Genomic DNA, 21,225 nt, shown 5'->3' with positions numbered 1-21,225 from the left:
TTTAAGTAATCAATTAAAGTTGAAAGAAATTTATTGATATGCCCTCCTAAATGGATTTCTATTATTTATTAATCCGAACAATTTACCCTCAAAATGCCAAACATAAAAGTGGGGAACGTAAGGTCACGAGCGGAAGAAATTGTAGGCGTGGATATTAACTGGCAGCCAACCAACCGTGCTGTTGCTGTAGCGCTACACAGGCATTCAAAATATTCACCGGTAATATATCGGCCTGATTTCCGCGTCATATTTCAAGAAACACTAGTGAGCCATACACACGCTATTCATCCAGTAGTTGCCAAGTCCTCAAAAGGCAAGGTCTTAAACGCGTTATAAGTCGACACCAAACGTCAACTGTGCTGTATCTGTGTCTTGGATTATTTTATTTTATACAAAACGTATCGATCGTGTAAAGGAATATTAGTATTGCTTGAAAACAACTCATTTTACGCGTTTTTCTTTCGGTGTTAACATTTTAAACTGTGCATTATGACGTCAGGTGAGGAGACGCAGCTTTTGGTCCCCCCTCCTGCTGCTGCTAAAGATGAAGAGGACTCGTCAGAAGCTCTTAATAAACTCAAATTCCACACTAAAAAGATGAACTGGAACTTAAAAATACTGAAAGATCAATTGGTAAGTAAAGTTTATTTTTCGTTTTTATTTGTAGTTAAGTAGGCCTACTCAAGACCGTTTGGGTCGTACCCTCCTCTCACCTATCGTATGTAAAAATACTTGTTCTTCCTCTTCCTCCTATTAGTAGGCCCTATTTAATGTACTCGCCTCACTAAGATTTTACCATTGAAAACTTAACCGTGATGTCGGTAAAACAATCTGCCTACAATTTAGTACAGTGCCAGTGAGGTTAACCATCTACGTGCCTTGTTTAATGTTTCCCTTTGACATATAGCAAAGCAAATCTATAACTTTATTATTGATTAGGCGTACGCGGAGAAGAAAGTGAGGGAGGAGTGGTTTCTGTACGGTTACATTTCTTTGAGTTGGGTAGATAGTATTTTACGTTCTCTATATTTCATTTTGCCTACCAAAAGTCTCAGAAAACCTGCATTTCATATTTTATGAACGCGATCTTGTTATTATTTATTACAATAGGGCTTCTTATTTTTGATTTCCTTGTGGTAATCCGATATCAATGGAGCTCTTTTTATAAAACGACAGGATACTTTATTTGGCTCAATATCAGGTAGAAAGGGAACTATAGGCCCATAGATAAGGAAACAAGGATGCCCCATGGATGCCTGTATATGTATATGTCAGTAGTTTTATATTTGCAATGGTCAGTAGACATAGCCATTTACGCAAAAGATTAATTATAGCTTTTAGCAATCCAGTTATGTAAAGTAATTGAATTTGATATACCTACAAACATTTTCTGTAGCTACAAACATTTTGTGTGTAACGATACTAGAGCGACAGAAACGGCTACAAACTTTAGTTAATTCAATTTACTGATCGTAGTGTTACTCCAAGTATACGGTAACTCATTTACATGGGGTCAAAATGTGGTAGCAATCGGAAGGACGTTTTCGGTAGTTAATTTTGTAACGTTTTAGGTTCCAGTCTTCAATCACTCTGATGTAAAACTGCAATGTATACAAACGATTACATAATCTATAATGTTGTGTGACGTCACTAGTGCTAATATTGTAACCGCATTGACTAATATTGATATTTTCATATATTTCTTTGCGGTTGCTTGAACCATGGATGATGTACTACTGTACTATTTCTATGAATTCTAATGCCCAAAGCAATAAGTCTAAGCAAGAAGTCAGACACCTATTGATATGGCGCGCCAAGCTGTCATTTATTCGGAAATAAAGATAGCTTAGTTATCTCTAGTGCTTGAATAAATGACAGCTTGGCGCGCCATACATTGACGTGTCTTTCGCAATGTTTGTTGATAAAGCATCGATGCATCACATAGCATTCACATTAATCAACCATCGTGTAATTAGTTTAATTAGCAACGCGTTGTAACGATGTGTGACGAAAAGCAAGACTGTTCAATGTCATCATTAATTTGTTGAGGCTGTGTGTGTACAGTCTGTGAAATATGCGCGCGTACTTGTGTTTTCACACGTACAGTGGTCTTGGTCGCGTTTTTCGTTCGTTACCCCTTGATACATGCGTCGCCTGAGTGAGACATCACATTTTGTTTATTTTGAACACTCCTTAATCGGTAAACCCCCACTTATTTGCAATGCACGTGTTTTGTGTTGGTGTGTGTTTGAGTTTAGTCAGAGACAGACAGACCCTGGCATAGTATTCGTACCACGGTTCATTCCTGTAATTTCCTTGCGACAAATTAATATGTGGCTTCACTTTACGTTACAATCCTTTAATTGAAACAGCTCAGTAGCAACAGACCCCAACAAAGCTCGTGTATTTCGGATCGTCCATAATACACCTGATTTACGCATTATCCACAGTGGTTTCAAACTAATTGACTTATTAAGCCTCATAATCAACAACAATTTTAGCGGTTTAAATGTCGTTTGATTGCCTGGATTGTTCAATTTAAACCTACGAATCTATCTAATAATACGGTACAGCTGTAAATGTGATTATTTAATATTATTTCAAATAGGCCTAAAGTTTTTCAAGTAAAGATCATTTTAGCGCCAATATTTTATATCACATCACATTTTTTTGGTCACATAAAGTTTGATAGTGTAGACAAGGCTTTAAAGTATTGTGTTCAAATAACCCTTTTGAAAATAGTGTTCTCAGATTATTGAGAGACGTGTACCTCAATAAATTATATTTGCTGTAGGCCTGGTCTGTTATCATTCCATCGGTTTTAATCTATATTTCTACTTATGTATTGTACTATAGGCTACTATTAGTATTATTTCATTGGTTTTAATCTATATTTCTGCATCTGCTTTGTAGTACGATAGGCTACTATTAATACGCTATTTAATATTCTTTTGATAAATATCTACCGGTCCCTAATAAACTTTACAATACTTGAAATACCTTATGCATCTTTTTTTGTTAATCCTTTTGGGGACAGCGTATCACTGTCGCCAAAGTGAACTTACTATTGTGTTAATATCTTATGTACTTTTTTATGGTACAAAAGAAATCCCCAATTTGGCCGTATTTAGTTCAAGAACAGTGCATTGGTACCTTGTTTTTCATTGCCGTAAAACCACACGAAATCTGTCATAATTCGTGCAGGAATTTGCAACACGTGTGTAGGGTTGGTCACATACCGTATACCCCAAACTAAATAAATTTTAGTTGAATATTGGGTTGTAGACTTCAATTGCAATCTCTTTGGTAGAGAGGAATCATAAGATGTATAGGGGCAAACCCGATTACTGTATCGTCATTATAATTTATGCCCATTACTGTATGTATATCCATGTACTATTTTCAGTATAAATCAAAGAGCTGCATATGCAGGGAAGATAGAAAAAAAATCAAAATAAAACAAGTTAAGGTTTTAGTTTCTATGTACAGTAGCTTTGTTCACCTACCTTTCCATTATAAAGTCACGTTTAAAATAATTCGGAGTGAATAAATTATAATTGAGGTTAATTTAAAAACAACAACGTTATATAGTATTGATGACGTCAAGCCCATTTTATTTTGTAAACAAACACACACCCACATGGCTCTTGGGTGACGTAACAAATCCTTACCGTTATTATCTATATAGCCCATTAGACCATTTATGTGTCTGAAACGGTATAGTATGATATTGACACGGACATATAGTAATTTAAGCAAGGTAATCAAGCAACAGTCCTTTGATCTTGTTTCTGGCCGCGACAAATACCAACAATACAGTGCTATGTGCATATTCTCCGCGGCCACAGGTAAACACTTTGATCTCCGGAGCTTAGCATCTTGTTAGGTTTCCTTCATTTGGGCAATCAAAATAATGTACTACACATATGGTCAATTTTGAAGGGGATTCGACGGAAGTGTGACATATGCTAGAAATGACACAGATAGCGTACTCATGGACACGTCATCGTAAATCTTCAAGATGGCGTCAAAATAATCTTGACCTCCTCTTGTTATAATCCATCTTGCTATATCATCATTTGTCAGGACGTGTTACCTCATTTGTATCATTTATTTACCGATTCAAGTGTTGTACACTTACGGTAATCGTTTGTCACTTCCAATCGTATTGTTGGAGTTAGCCGACAGCTATGAAACGCTATACCAATATTCTACAATAGTTAACAACAATCAACTTAATTAACTTTGTGATTTGGACGTTTCATACTTATTTAATTTTTTTGGTAGAAATATACGTGTCGTTTTGTGCGTTCCGCATGTTTACATTTACAGAGCAAATACATTTTTAAGAAAGTGAAATCTCTTTATCCAAAATTGAAGTGTCACATTCTATTCACACGTCATTCGGTTTGTTTGTTTGTTGGCAAATATAACATAAACTCATTCACAATGTTGCAACATTCTTTCAGATGACATTGACATAAAAAATGTGGTATTACTAAAAAGAATGTTCGCAACATGATGAGTTAATGTTCTTGTTTGTTACGAAGTCCAAGGTAGACTTTCGATAAATGATCTCCACAACCCGCATCAATCAGGCGAGAAAGCCTTGGTTCAGAAGTGTTGAAGGTTGATGTATGTTCAACCTAAAGAGATAAATATTAATGTTGAATATATTTATCAAACGCAGTAAGTTCATTGTCAACGCATTAAGTTCATTATCAACGCAATAAGTGCGTATGAAAATTAAATAAAATATATTTTGCTGTGCTGACGGCTTCAACAAATTTCACATTAATATTTATCAACATCAGCTAATTATTCAACACTCTACAGATGACGTCACGTTCCAAATATAATCACGATACGCTCAATTCTACATTTGAATTTTTCACCCTCACCTGCGTTTATTCTAGTAGTGCTACTACTATTGTTAATATTCAACAATAGCTGTTGTTATTGGTTTCGTATTTGTTTGTTGACGTCATCCAGTCAAAGTGGTCAACCCCCGGGTAGTCGATTATTGTTACCATGGTGTCGTCTCGGTATGTCAACCATTGGTCGAAAGTCTGCGATCGGTAAACAACATTTTTCTGTAGTTTCGCTCGACAATTGTAAGTTTAGATGGTGTTGATTGAGTAAAAGGGACATAATTAAACCGACACGAGGTATGTCCCAAGACATGCATGCAATCCATTCTGTGATCGTCTGCTGCTAAACAAATGACTAATGTTGACAGGCATATGGACTTTCAGGTCACACACCAGGTCAACCCAGGGAAGAGTGTATTTGTAATTTCACCCATCATCCCTGGTCAACCTAAGTTTCCGGGAAAAGGGTCTCGCATTTTATGTTAGTGATGATGGAAATAATTGCTGAACTATTTAACAAATAATTTAATATCAAAGGGCCAATAAAATTGTATGCCATTCGCCATTATTTATTGTATGTACAGCACGGAGTACCTTCAAATGCAGGGGAAAACTTTGTTGGGGTGTCCCGGGCCCTGAATAGTGTTCGACCGTATTGTTAAAACAAGAAAGTCTTCCCTCAGTTATGGATATCGTGAAGAAGGAGGGGTTACTTATGGTTTGAATACGTTTAGTAGAGAAATGTTATGATAGCACATATTTTACAATAGCCTTGATGTCCATTATCTCCAGCTAGCCCAGTCCAATTGTTATCTTGTTAAAACGTGTACGCGGAAAACAGTATTGACGTGCCGGGCATCACCTTCCGATTTGACCCCAAACCAGATCGTATTTTGATATCGGTGGCATGTTTTTCTTGACACGACGTCACGCTTAGGGTGTCATGAAGATGATTAGCGGTCTCGTACTGCCGGATCACCTTACGCGTACGTGTGCCTTTTTGCGCTTTGGGGTGTCGGCCTAAAAATAGCATGATTTTACTATATTTAGATTTGCACGTGATGTGAACATTCTGTGGTAACCTTGCAAGTTGACAATTAGGAATGTTGTTTTTGGATGTTTTGTTTTGGTTTCGTGATTTCGTTGTAAGGCCCTACTGGTACATCCTGGTTTCTTACTACTGAACACGTCATCAATTAAATTCGAACGTACGCAATATTTCTAAGTTGAACATTTCCAAACTATGCTTATATTTATAGCTTGGTTCACATTAGGACGTAACGACGGCGGAAGAATTTTAACCACACAGCGATGGATTCTCCAAATTTTCGTCGTCCTTGCGTCCTAATATGAACCAAGCTTTAGCACTAGTGTATACGGAAAGAGACAAATATGATTACTATCTGGGTTTAAAGCTTTGTTTGCTGTATGAGGGGTGGGGGGGGGGGGGGGGGTGTGCAAGTGGTAGTTCTTCTAATATAGGAGGCCTATATACAGTCATCTGTTCTTTCCCCCCATTCCACGTTATTTTAAAATGATATTTATTTATGAAACGCCAAAGGTGGTATCCTATCTCAATGTCGATATAATATTTCCAGGAATAAACTCTAAATAGAACAAATTTCAACCTTTGTGCCAGATTAATTTTGAAACACAGTATATCTACTGTTTAAAATAACTGTATTAAGTTCTGCATTTTTGCACCACGATGGCCAATCTCGGTTGACCAATACACAATATAATATATAAATCGTAACCGAGTTATATTTCATATACGTGTGTCAAATTTCGTTGCAAAGGATAGATAGCTGTGTAATAATAATGTAGGTGTATTGTATGTAAATAGACCTGGTAGAATTCGACAATAACGTCTTGGATTTGCATTATTTCAATGGTGTCAGGATGACAAATCCACTGAGTTATGCTTAGCTTTAGGCCTAATGTACATTTTTCAAAAAGGTTGTTGTATGTAGACTAGGTTTAGCCCGTAATTAGTAAAGATAAGTGTTTTGGCACATAGGCCTATAGCGTTTCATACGTATAATATAAAATACTCACATTGTATTTTTAGACAAAAATTAGACAATATCTACAGACATGGGTCAAGTCTATTTTTAAATAGATGTTTTTAAAAGATGTTATGTTTTATGTATTTGTGTGTTTGTATTTTTCTAAGCTCGGGAAAACAAATGTCAAATACATTCTATGCGACAATAAATAATTTAAATCTTTAAAAGTGTCCGGCAAAATGTGTATCATTTTGAAGCTGACAAAATTCCTACAAATTTATTTTTAAATGGTATACATGTGGATTTGATTTTGAGAAAGGTCTGTAAGTTGCCGACGACCAAACGTACTTTGAAGTGACACATAAAGCAAACACCAAAACGGAATGTATTTCATTTCGTATGTCCTGTTGTCTCGTTTGAAGGCAATCCGGTATGAGAACGGTTTGTTTTCTTGTGCACTGACGTGTGGATCCCATACTTCCATTTTGTAAATAATTGGTAGACATTTTGATATCTTGTGTTAATTTCTTACCGTCTGCTGGTTACGACCGGAACTTGAAGACTGCTTGTATATACTGTAGTGGTTATTGTGAATTGTAAAGTGGAATAATGAATATATTCACTGTTAGACTGTTTATTACAGCTAGGATTTTGAAATGGATGTTTAAATAGAGTTTTAACAACAAACGACAAAGTTCCCCCGTAAAATATGGTTCTCTCCGTAATATAGGGTGTCCCCCGATTATGAGTTGGTCAAGTATAACCTTATTAGTGGGTTCGCCTGAATAAGGGTCACTCGCCGTCCCGAAGTAAAAACACAATCTCTGTTCCACCTCCACACAATCATGCAAGGTAGGGGTTATTTTTCCACAAAAAGGGGAAAGTGCAAACGTAAGCAACTAAAGAAATACTAGATTTAGGCCTACCTAGGTAGATGAAAATAATTCTAGGCCTATTTATTCATTTACTGCACCTTTTCTTTTTAAAATCGTCTGATTAGGCTACTGTCTCCCCTCTTTGTCTATAGTTCAGTTAGACCATAGCGATATTATAGTTCACTATGTTAATATCTCTATGGTTAGGCCTAGTCGCGTGATTTATCGTTGCTCTACATTCGTTATTACTGCAGGGATTTGATTTTATTTAGATAATTTTTATCTGATGACTTATGGGGCACGGGCGTGACTTTCCATGTCTTCTTGTAATGAACCCTGTTATAGATATGTTCTTTCAATTAAATCACCTATCAAACATGAATGTGATATCTCTCCGTAGCTCTAACTTCAATAGATTTGCAAAATCGGCTTATTTTTAATACTCTAAATTTGTCATGAAATATACTGATAAACTATTAAATTAATGGGGACTCTAATTAGAGACCGTAAAGACTCGGTTCGATCGGAAACTGTAATGAAACAGAAACCCGGATGAACACTAAAAAAGGTATTTTGGATATAACATGGCGCGCTAACGCATGACGTCATTCGAACTGCGTAGAATACCGTATTAACATTTTGCATACACAGTACGGTTTATAAGGTAAAGGCTATTACGGTACGGTAACTGTGTATTAGGTCACTAAAATTACGACCGGCCCGATTACCGATATACATACATTGAAAACTGATCTATTGAAAACCACACCGTGTCCGACAATTTAATTCAGTTAGAACAGACAAAAAATTGTTTTAATTGACTATAATTTTCCAAAATCGAAATATTCAGGTGTTTGACGCGTTGTTGTGTTTTTTTTTCATAAATTCATTTATAAAAGATATCCAATTTCTCTATTAAACAAAGGCCGTAAAATCAAACCTTCAATTCATTGATTACGTGCATTTAGAATACACCTGCGGAAATACAAGAGAATCCACCTGTGAAAGGTCTAGACCCACTTGCTATGGCCTGTACACACCTATGGTGTTAGGTTTAGTATACTGTAGGCCTCTCCGCATGCTATCATTGCATGTGTGGAGTACTTTTTTCTGTCTTAAAAAAAACAAAATCTCGTCTAGACTCTACCTATAATTACAGATATACTAAACATTGTCTGCTAGTGCGGTTGAACGAAACGGATTTTCGTGACAAATTGGAGTCATATTAATATTTTAAAGCTTTTTTCTCACTTGCAGCGTAACGGCGTAGTCACGACGCAAGTAAGTTGACCAATCAGTTCGGATGGTCCATTGCGTCGCCGTCGTGATTATTGGTCAAATTACTTGCGACGCGTAGTGGAAACAATCTTATGAAAGTGTATAGAATCTCGTTCGGTTTTAGCGTTACGAACATTGTAACATGACGCGATTTTGATTCCCTTTCAATTGTCTGGCGACGCCCATGACAACAACTTCATGTCAAATCACTGCAATGTCATATGCCCAGCTGTGTAATACCTATACCAAAATAGAATATCATTTAAATTCTCATTTTGGATATTTTTAAGTAGAAAATATTAAGCGAGGATTACTTTTGACATATTATACTGCCAACCGCAAGAGATACCAGGGGACATTAGTAGCGCCAACCTTTCCAAACAAAACAAAAATAAACTCAAGTATTTTAATGAGAGACATATACCCCTGACTACCACAAAACTAAAAGGGCTGCAGAATTGCCATATTTGGTTCTGGGACAGTCCCCTTCACTGATAGCCTTGGCTGTACTTTGTTGAGGGTTCATGCATTTTATTTCGGATAAAAAATGAAACTGATTGATTTTCTTTCACCCCGAAAAGAGGTTGACGCGTTTGGACACACAGTTGATGTGTTTGGACACAAAGTTGACGCGTGTGTCGAAGTGTGTCTGATGAATTCATATATTCCATGATAATTTATCGGCAATGCCAATATTTTCAAACTTTCTTTCTGATTTTCTTTTTGGGAGGTATGGTCATTATATATTTCGGTACCGTACATTTATAGGCCCATAGGCCTAATATAAGTTTAATTCTCAAGAATTTGTGTTGTTCAATTTCCCCGGCTATATTACAATACTTCCGTTGAATTTTGGAGTGGTACTCGCACGTGTCACATTGACGATAGGTTTATTGAACTAAACTACCGTTCCGGTCAATTCATAAAACACGCATTACTGATAAAAATGGCGAGAACAAGATTATTTTTACAGTTGGTGTTTATTTATAGGCAACTTGTATGTCCTTCAAATATATGTTTGTGGTTGAAAAAATGGTTGGTATCTTTAGCAGGTAAAATTCGCTTATGACGTAAGCGAGATGAGTTAATAACATACCACAACAAGGTGAATGTACGCATTGTGTATGGCGTGCTGATAATTTGTTTTTGAATAAATGACTATTCGGCCCGCCATAGTCATATAACTTACAATAGATAATGTCCCCCTTTAAAACAAGTGTTGTTTATTGTTGTATAGGCAAATTTAATGTCATATAACAGTTATTGTATGGTGTGCTGATCATTTTGGGAATAAATGACTATTCGCCAAGAGATATATGCCCCCCTCAAAACAATTTTTTATTTAGGCCAATTTAATGTCACATAACAGACTTTCTGCAAAATTTGATCGAAAAATTATTTGTAATTTACTGTAATTTAAAGAAGATAAAATACCTAGTCAACCGGATGCCCATGTCTGGCTCTAGGCAATGGATTTTTGGTTTCTTTTAATTTCAGACGTGATTTTATTCATGATCATCTTTGGTTGGACAATACATCTTACTGTATATTAACATAGATACAAAGCTTTTCCTCGTTGTATGCGATATGTGTAATACTAATAGTATTAATGACATGACAGAAGAAGATGTCGCGCGGAGAATTAATGTATAGCCAGCTGCTTTGATAAAATATCACGACCTTAGGTAGTCACATGATACGAATGTTTTCATAACAGCAGACTATTTCTATCGTAGTTACGTCACACTGTAGTTTACTTTGCTAATTAATGTCTTGCTGTGTATACCACAACATAACAAGCCGAATACTCTATAACCGTCAACATCAAATTCAATTCAATTCATTTATTTTCCAGAAGACATATAATACAATCAAAAATACAAACACTAACAAAACTGACACCAGTCTGGCGGATTGTAGGAAAATGACAAAGTCACTATGTGAGTACTCTCCTTCTGGTGCAGACAAAAACAACAAGTTAACAGCAAATGACATTAAATAAGGCAGGGAAAAACTTAGAAAATCTGTAGTAGTCATGCGCAGTCACAATATTTGAACACCAAAATTACATCTTTCTACAACATCTATCTATTTATTATTTTGCCAGTTTGTCGGCGGTTCGTCAATCGTGTTGCGCTATTTGTAATTGTGCCATAGAGAGTAGCAAACTACGCATGCGTACAATTATAATGAAGGTTGTGACGACTATACTGTGATTCGCATGCCAAATTCCGACCGATAGTAGTAGTACAGCAGCAGCAGCTATGGAGTAATAAGGGCATAGGCCTACATGTCTTGGCCCTGACGTTCATACGTAAACCCTTTGTACGGCAATTGCCGACAGATTTGGAGCAAAATTGATATTATTGTACAGTAGTTCAAGCTGACCTATATTTAAAATGAAAAACGTTAATGTTCGAGCCAATCCTATCATCAATCCCGACTTTAATTAACCTATCAAGTATGCTATAAAATGCAACAAGATGTTAAAGATCACACCCGTGGACCGTGTGTTAAAGGTGGCCTACTTTAAGATAAATCTGCTTTAGGTACATTTTTTATAAAGACGGTTTACACATGTCTCATAATCATATTGATTAGTAGTGTTAATTAGTTTAGAATGGGAAAAGTTAATTACCGCAGTAATTTTAAGAACCGTGAGAAACGCAAACGTTCACTAGCTCGTGATTGCGTCACGCATACGCCCTTTCGTCACCTCCTAGTGGGCTTTAATATTTAAAAGGTATAGAGTTGGTAAGATGTGATAGTAGGCCTAGTCAATGTATTTTAATAGTACCGAACCCAGAAGGAGCAATTGTGTTTCTGATTGGACGATCCACTCTACTTAAGTTTGGTCTAGTTTCCCTCGGAGCAATTTTTTAAAATAACTATTTTGCTGCCCTGCACAAATTTAATTATCTTATCTGTAAACATTAGTGAGTTACAATTTTTACCAAGAAGTGGACAAAACGAAATTAGCTGTTCCCATCGGTATAGGCCTAGCACTTGACACCGTGCTCTTTGTAAACCTAAAAGTTAATATTTTGCATTTTTCTGCAAACGTGCCGCAGGGCTAACAAACACAGTTCAATTACTCCCAATCGCACCAATTACATTGTTTTTAGCAGCTGAATTATAACTTAAATGGTATAAATAATATAGATTTCCCTTTTTATTTATACTTCAAAATGCCCCATGCAAAGGCACTTTGCGGAAATGTTCGAAAAACTCTTCGACAACTCAACAAATTTGTCAAACTACATCTGTACATGGTACGGTACATGGGGAAAGTTCGATGTTACGACGACCCGATGCCTTGGAATTATGCAAATGAGGTCATGTTACGACGAAAATGGGCTCGGAATTATGCAAATGAGGTCATGTTACGACGAAAATGGGCTCGGAATTAATTATACAATGAGGTCATCATAAATCAGAAAATGGCTTAACTTTTGGGCCAATCAAAAGTGTTATTTGAATTTCAGAAGACGATTTTTTGAAAGGAAAGTTGAAGTTGATTCCATAGAAATAAAAACAATTGAAAGTTTGTCCCTACTTTCTGCTGTGGGCTAGGCCTACTGGTATTATGTATTGTGTCGGAGTTTAGTGCAAGTTTCTGCGGTATACCAGCTGTTATATCAACATGTTATTTGTAGAAATGTTGTCTTTATTACCGATGCTTTCCACCGTTCTATTTCCTTCGTCCTTCGTTTATGGCTTTACAAATATAAACAAATCCCACAGTGCATTGCAACAGCTGTTTCTAGAAACTCATTAGTAATTAAAGATGCATCATCCGTTAAATGAACTTTCTCTTACAAAATGAAAAATAAAAATTTTAATTAAAAGATGATTGTTTAATTTGTGATTCATTCCATATTTTAAATTCTTCCTCCTGTATTTGGTAATCTTGGTAGGTTTCGTAACCTTTTACTTAAGATTCTCCGAATATGTTATCCATTATGAATTTTGAAACGCAAAACCATATGACATTTTCAGAAGCTTGATCTTGTGAATCACTACAGTACACTGTGTAAATAGACAATTATATACTATAGATCCTTCTGGTATTAAGAACTCAGTGAGCCTAACGCAATATTAATTAAGTTTCAATAGAATGTGGGGCGATAGGATATACTTTTCGTTTAAAGTTTAAGACGACATAATATTTGATAGACTAGACGTAGCCTATACCCATGCAACATTGGCGATGGAATAACTAGTTTGGAACCCAGTTTAGTTCTAGTTTGGTACTTTTGGTGGACAACACTATAAATTACATAGATTTATGCGATGTTGGGTTAGTTTTATTACACACTGTACAATCGAAAGGTTTAAATCTTGTACTTTTTAATAAAGAAATACCGGTGTCCGTTCGTTTAGTGTAAAATATATTGAAGCTGAAAGTAGGTGGATCGTAATTTATACCTAGGCATACGACAGTGGTTATTGCATAATGAATCCCAGTGGTGTGGTTATTACACATTTGATATATCGCAAGCCAACCCTTGGCGACACATGGTTCACGAAGTAGGCCTATTGCAGTATTTGTTTTAAATGAAGTCTTCATTTAATAATGCAAAAGTACTTTGAATGCATCTTTGTTAAAATTTATTTTTACAAAAGTATGGGTAGTGTGTGCCTTCTCTTCAATATTTTAGGCCCTGTCCCGTAACCACACCCTATTTCAAAATTCTGAATCCACCACTGACAGATAACCGAAATCGTAAACTGTTACATAATCATTTCAGCCGAGTCTCGGTACGGTTATATTTCCGAAGTAGAATAGGAATATTTGGTAATACAACATCACATGTGTTTACGTACATACATCGTTGATTTTAATTGAACATGCGTAAACTGTCTAAATTACAACCCTGATCGCAGGACGCGCGGACGTACTAACACGGTGTAAAACGTAATAAAAAAACAGTTTATCACGATCGAGCTCGTAATAAGATTTTACCTCACTCATTCATTACACAATTTTCAATTGACCTGAAATTTAAGAGTTTCTTATAACAATTATTTATCAAACCAAATCTGATACACCTGTTCCAGTATTGTAACATATCTTTATTTATTTTCTTTCTCGTATTATAACACTTTTGGCGTGTCACTCCAGCAGTGAGGAAAAATTGCATGACGGGACATCGTTAACCACTAAATTGAAGGGTGACGTATGGCATTCTTAGGAGATTTGTCAGCATTCCCTAATGAATATGTTTAACACAGTACTCTTGTATGTAGAATGTAACACAATATTAACACTAGTTGACACGCTGTCAGTCCATATTACATTCGTCTTATATTAATTTAGTCATCGGCTAACAATCATGAATGTTGATCTCTTAACATGAATGAATATATTCACGTTTTAAGATTCAATGATTTTTTTTTACCCAGGCTGCTTTCAATGTTCAGTTTGGACAGACTGTTTTTTAGAACATATGAATTTAGGCCTTCTCTAAAGCTTTATGTGACAAAAAAATGTGATATCATAATAATACTACCATATTTGGGCACTTCACACTATAGTTTTTATAGTGAAGACAGAGCTTTACAATTTGTCGAATGTTTCTGTTCTGATGCAAGATCTTATGCCATTTTACCCCTCCTGCTCATACCTGCCAAATCTTGGTTCCCACACTATGAACGCAACCCAGGAAGAACGTAAGCTCAACGCAAGTAATCTGACCAATCACAACCAATGGATTATTGCGTTAAGCCGATTTTCCACTAGGCGAATTTGTTCGCGCGAATCGAAGGCGTTAGCTAATACGCATGCGTAGAGAAGGATTTGGAAGATGTAAACATGAATACGCATGCGTACAAGCTGGCGCTTTCGATTCGCGCGAACAAATTCGCCTAGTGGAAAATCGGCTTTACGCTTACATGTTTGCGTTTCGTCCTAGTGAGAACCAAGCTTCATCATGGTTCCTACGAGAACTCAGCGCAAGTAATTTGACGCGATGGATGATGAACTATATCCCGCCGTGATTGGTCAAAATATTTACGTTACGTTTACGCACTTGCGTTGCGTCGTAGTTGAAAACAAGCTTTACCCTTTTCACGCAACCCACCAGTGATACGTTCTAGTTTGTGACACATGTCAATCAATCCGTGAACGCTGAATCAATCATCAATCCCATTATTCCATTCCATTTTTTATAGTCTATCATAAACTATAGTACATCCACGATAAGCATGTATTCGTTTAAAAGCGTGATGTGTATAAATTGCTCTCCCGTTGGTTTAACAACATACCTCAAACAGGTGGATATATAAAATTGAATATTACAATAGGTCATTATGACGTCAATACACCTTGTCTTTGTCTCACAAATCAGAAAGCAATTACAGTACTATATATGATTTAAAATGCACTGTCTGATTTTGTTAAATACCTTTTTGTTTATTTTATTAGACGACCTAGGTATGATTCTATTATTAGTAGAAATAATACGTGGAAACGATCTTTACCACTATGCGAGAGACGGAGTCGAAGTACACTCTGTTGATAACGCTAGATTCGTATATAATAGCAGATATGCTTTGATTGACGATTTAAAGCTCGTGTTAACAAAATATATGTTATAAAATCTTGTATAAATATCTTGCATAAATATAAGAAGTACTTTGCCACGATCAAATTATCATCAAATAATTATCTACAAACCCTCTTTGGACCACACTTGATACACGTTGGAATTCGGCCCAGGGTTACATAGAGAATCATTGTAAACCTGGGTATATGTACTATTCACATAGGTAGTAGGCCCAGTGGAGATATACAGTAAAGATAATAATCTTCCCGCTCCGTGAGGAAATGAGAAGTATTATGTATGTCAAATACTGCCACCTATAGTTGCTACGGGTCACAAAGTTTCTGTTAAGAAAGCAAGGGGTGGTAGGCTGAAGACCTTTCCCACAGTTTAAAATAGATTGTCGAGTGACGGTTGTTTTAATAAATATGACCTACACTAAAGTATGACCTTGTTTCAACGAGGTTGTAGAGAAAGAAGAAGAGACATTCTTCAAATGTGTTTGTATTAAGTAAGTTGGCAAAAGCTTAGTAATAAAATTATAAAGTTCTGTCTACACTATCAAACTTTAGTGACAAAAAAATGTGATGTGCCCATATATGGACATATCACTACCATATGTGGGAATATCACTACCATATTTGGGCACATACACTTTTTGTTGACAGTGTAGACTGAGCTTTACGCTTGTTCTTGTTGAGATATGTTTACTTTAATGTATCTTTTTTCTTTTGTTTCAGACGGGTTTAGAAGATTCTGGTAACAGTCTTTCTCGACAAATGGCGTCTATGTACAGAACATTTCAAGAGATGAAAGAAGCTGGAGAGATCAGTGACGTTGAGATTGAGATAGACGAAGAAGAGCTGTCATCTCCCAATTCCAGAATAAGTGACACCACTGGAATTGGATCATATGATAGATCGTTTTCAGCAGATGATGCCATGGACACAGAGGACGAGTTAGAAGATTTCAGTGACCTAGACACTGATAGTACAACCAGCTCAGGGCAGAGAAAGAAACATGGATATAACCAGATGTCACGTGACGCTTCGGATACTTGCAACGAAAAAAGAAAACGACTAACACATCGTATTAAAAGACAATCTTCTGACGTCAAATCAGATTCAGATTCTGAATGTGATAATGACCAGTGTTCTTGCTGTATGTCACGGAGCTCTTTTGGGTCTGTAACCCCGAGCAAGCGGTATTATTTTGAAGACAGATCTCGGGCAGACGACACCTCTAGTAGTTCATGTAGCGACTACGAGGAACCTATTAAAAGGAATACCATGCCATTACACGAACGTCATAGTCCATTTTACAACCCTGGGGATGGCAATTCGTCCAGCGAAGAAGAAGATATATGCAAAGATAATATGGATAATTTATTAACACCTCATGGCGTGACTAAAGAGTTTTCTGATAGAGACAGTGAAACGTCACTGCAGAAACGTCTTAGTCCACTTGGATGTGAAAGTCCAAAACATTATGATTCGCATGGAAATGTTGTGAGTGTGCCTTCTGAGAATGAAAGCGATGACAAATCATTAGAAGACAAAGTAAAGGAACTTACCGTAGAACTTGAGAATTGCAAGGAAGAAATCAGTAAAAGAACACAAATGAGGAAGCTTTCAAAGGATAGCATATCACTTGAACAGGACATTCACATAGGCCTAGTTGAAAATGGTAATAAAAGTGACAACGAAGCTGACCTGAGCGTAAAAAGCGATTCCTCATTGAACTCTGTAAACATATCAGACAAGAGAAAGCTGTTTGAAAAGGAAATACAGAAAGAAGCTGAGCAAAGAACCAAACGTCCGCTTAAACGAAAAGAATCTATTGGAAATGCAATGATGGACAAACTTAAAGCTCAGTTTGAAAGTTCAGATGCCAAGACATCTGGAACTGCTCTACGTGAGAACCTCGGTGCAAAAGGAAGAAGAGACAGTATAAAAGATAAGATCAAAATGATTGAAAATAAAGTTCAGGAAGAAAGTGATGATAGTAGCACTTTAAAATCTACATCTGAATCTAGAGCGTTGCAAAAGAAACTGGAAGCATCCAAGAAAGTATCAAATGCACTGAAACAGGTGTTTGAGAAAGACTTAAACCAAAACCACGTCTCGCCAAAAAGTACATTGAAACAAACAAAAACTAAAGAAAAGAAATGTGCAGATCAGGGGAAACTCTTGTCTGTTCCATCGGTCGATAAACATTCTAAGAAGACAAACAAAAAGAATAACGAATCAAAAGGAAATATCGCTACAAAACTTTCTGGTGGAAAGTCATCATTGCCACGACCAGTGGCTTCTAAAGACACTATACAACCAGGTGATGAGACGCCAGATGTTGACTACGAGAAAAGAGACAAAGTTGCTGCTAAGAAAAAGTTCAAAGAGCTGCAAAATATGTGGCAACCAAAACTTGTAGTGAACGCATCTGGTAAGCAGACAAAGCCAGAGCTACAAAAACGGATTCAACGACTGCAGAAAGCTGCACTTAATACCGGTCATTCAAGTATTCCTAAAGGTAGCAAACGGGCTGTCTCCAGAGCTGTTATTCATATGAACAAAAAGGAAAAGAATGATCCAAAAACGATGGAATTTAATCCGGAATCTGGTGAAGTAATCATTGGGCAGACAACAGAAACCGATAAAGACGGATATAAAACCGTTAAATTACGAGGAAATGGTCTTGTTGTTACGTTGAAGATCAATCCAAATGGCAAAAACACAAAATCTGCTGATGTTAAAGTTTGCCCAAGTTGTCATAAACACAACGAAAAGGGTTCCAAAAAGGCTGTGTCCGATGATATGCGACTTGTTGTGCCGCAAACTAAGCAAAGTATAGAGCTAGGAGACGAGGTCCATATCGTTGTGCCACAGAATATCATAAACCACGGTACAACAAAAACACAGGTGGCTCAACCCCAACGAAAGATTTCACCATACACACCAACGCAACAGGAACGTGTGGCGCCACATATACCTCAACAGACACGTGTAATACCGATCCAGCGGGTTGCTCAAGTGCCCGTCTCACCGACATCTACTCACAATCAAAATATCTTTCCACCACAAGCTGCTAATATGCATCGTAGAGTTTCAGTTCCATCAAGGATGAATGACACCAAAGTACCCGTTCGGAAGATGTCAACAAGCTCAATCACGACGTATGTCAACGGCTCAGACGCCCCAGTTCAACCAGGACAGAGGTACATAACAGTAACGCCAAGCGAGAGTTACAGTAACCAGTCATCGGCACCAAGAATCGTTGTTAAAAACCACCAAATGGATACGCAAACTGGACAACAGCGTATTACGGTGATTCCGATCCAAACTGCAGGACAAACTCCACGGTTTCAACTGAAAAGCGTCAGCGGCGGTGGTGGCACAGTTCGCATGCAACAGGCTAAATCTACCACGAAATATAGAATAATTAACACTAGACAAGATTCTACGTGAATAAGAGAAAATGTGTTGTAATTATTGGAAAGTTGAAATGAAGTGAACACAGTATTAATTGTGAAGAAGGTGACATGGGCCGGATGTTACGGTACCACACTTGGAGATTGTTTCAGCAGACGTATGAGTGGACTAATCGTCTTGCTTAATAGGTGTAGATGAATACATAATTATAAACTAATAAAAAACAGCCAATATAAACTATAATGATTGTGGATGATAACAAATGTATAATGCTGACTGTATTATGTATAAAGCATACTATTTTATCATTTTCGCAAATGCTTTATTATAAATAAAATATTATAAAATACAAATCGATTTATATATTTGAATTATATAATGCTCGATAAAAATAAAAATATTTCAACCTTACTCCCTTGTTGAGAATCAGAAAAATAAAAGGCTACATTTGAATTCACATTCTTGCAGGGGTGTGGTTATGTGGAAGAAAGAAAGTTATTTATGCTAGTTTAAATTAAAGCCCAATAACCGTCTAGTATGAAATTATGTACAATGTAAAGATACTCTGTGAGCGGGAGGGAGAGAGGCTACAAGGAGAATATGTTGAAAAGAGAAAGCATTGGCGACGTTAGCAACCTCACGGCTTCTATGAAGTCTAAGTCCTTCTGATTCAGAATGACTTTTCGACTCGACAAGTGCGTAGGTCTGCGTGTCGCGCGTTTTGAAAAAGAAATACCAATTACCACACTCCGGTGAAGTGAATTCAATAAATTCTATCCATGTTAAAAGTATGAATGTCAAAGGTTGAATTTCCCCGGTCAAAGGTTGAATTTTCCAAGGTCAAAGGTCTTTACAAATCATTTTCCCGTTTTATTGTGCAATAGGCCAACCGGCAGTAGAACAGTAGAATGTTTCTTATTCTATGATTGAAAGCATTGGTTAGATTCTCATTGAAATGATGTTTTATTTTATGTGCAATGTTTTACCGGTATCCAATCCGATTTTTTAGGAGATTTTATAGAACAAAAATCAAAAGATGAACGTAGTATACTTTCTGTTATTAGACTAAATAACAGTCAGTTTCACTATTTTAAATATGTATACAGTAGTTTAATTTGTTTTATAGTGCAGTTATAATAATACAACAAAATAGTGACTCTAACCACAAAAACGTTGATAGAAATACGGTACTATGGGGATCCAGAACATAGGACACGATGTACCCGCCACCATACGAGAAAATCCATACTTATTTTTTTATCTGAGTTTTTGGTAATTGATAACTTATGTTACTCTCTCAATGCATCTAAGACGAGTGCCGTCAAAAGGTGGTTTTAATGTCTTTAGTAAAATAACTTCAACTGCAGTCTATTGCTGTGAAAATAACTTGCGTGGATACAATCAAATAAGTAATAATAAATAATTCAAAAATTATGAATAATTAACATAACTGAATATTTTAATGCGCAAGATGGTGCTCTAGTGTTACGGCGATAATGTGACGTAATTCGGTACGTACACGTCACACATACTAACGATTTGTTTTGTGGGTGCTTAATAAATGTACAATATTATTGTATTTATTGAAGAAAACAATATAGTATTTTTATTACCATTAAAAAGTAATATAAATACAAAAATAATGTCAGAAATATATCTTCGTAACAGTGAGTAGCGATGTTCCGTAAGTGATACGGGGCACCATTTGGGACATCGTTATTTCGCGAAATAAAATGAAAATTGTGCCTTCTCTGAATGCTTTTTTATAGCTATTTATTTATGTCCCAAACTGCACCTCATATGCGATATGACGACCCATGTTTTGTGGTTATTATTAACGATCGTCTGTATATCTAAAAACAGTTGTTTTAATTGATGACGTTTTTGCATGGATAATGGCCAGTAGATTGGTATGTAGATTGTGATTCATCTGACATGGTTGTTACGTCTTATATCATTACGTTACACTAAATAAATATTGTAATTGCATGAACTTTGTGTGGTTCAGTTTCTGTTCTTTCTTTTTTTCTTTCCTTGGCTTTCAATGCACGTGTAGTGTAGCCTACTTTTGTCATTAACATGTTTGCGAGTAAGAACCGCGATCCCCGCAAGGGTAAGAACCGCGAACCCCGCAAGGGTAAGAACCGCGATCCCCGCAAGGCTAAGAACCGCGATCCCTGCAAGGCTAAGAACCGCGATCGCCGCAAGGGTCTAGTTTT

The 21,225-nt window shown here is 36.5% G+C and overlaps 1 protein-coding gene across 1 annotated transcript; it reads left to right on the top strand.

The window, feature by feature from the left end:
- Window positions 1-199: 199 nt before the first annotated feature.
- LOC144855801 (uncharacterized) lies at window positions 200-21,017 on the top strand. Its single transcript, XM_078713740.1, has 2 exons — window positions 200-633; window positions 16,319-21,017. The coding sequence occupies exons 1-2, from the start codon at window positions 490-492 to the stop codon at window positions 19,040-19,042; spliced, it is 2,868 nt and encodes a 955-aa protein (XP_078569866.1). The 5' UTR covers window positions 200-489; the 3' UTR covers window positions 19,043-21,017.
- Window positions 21,018-21,225: the final 208 nt, after the last annotated feature.

The sequence above is a fragment of the Antedon bifida genome, chromosome 11 (genome assembly GCF_963402885.1).
Source record: "Antedon bifida chromosome 11, ecAntBifi1.1, whole genome shotgun sequence".
NCBI classification, from domain to species: Eukaryota; Metazoa; Echinodermata; class Crinoidea; order Comatulida; family Antedonidae; genus Antedon; species Antedon bifida.
The sequence above is the reverse complement of the archived record's forward strand: the minus strand, read 5'-3'. Positions and strand labels throughout refer to the sequence as shown.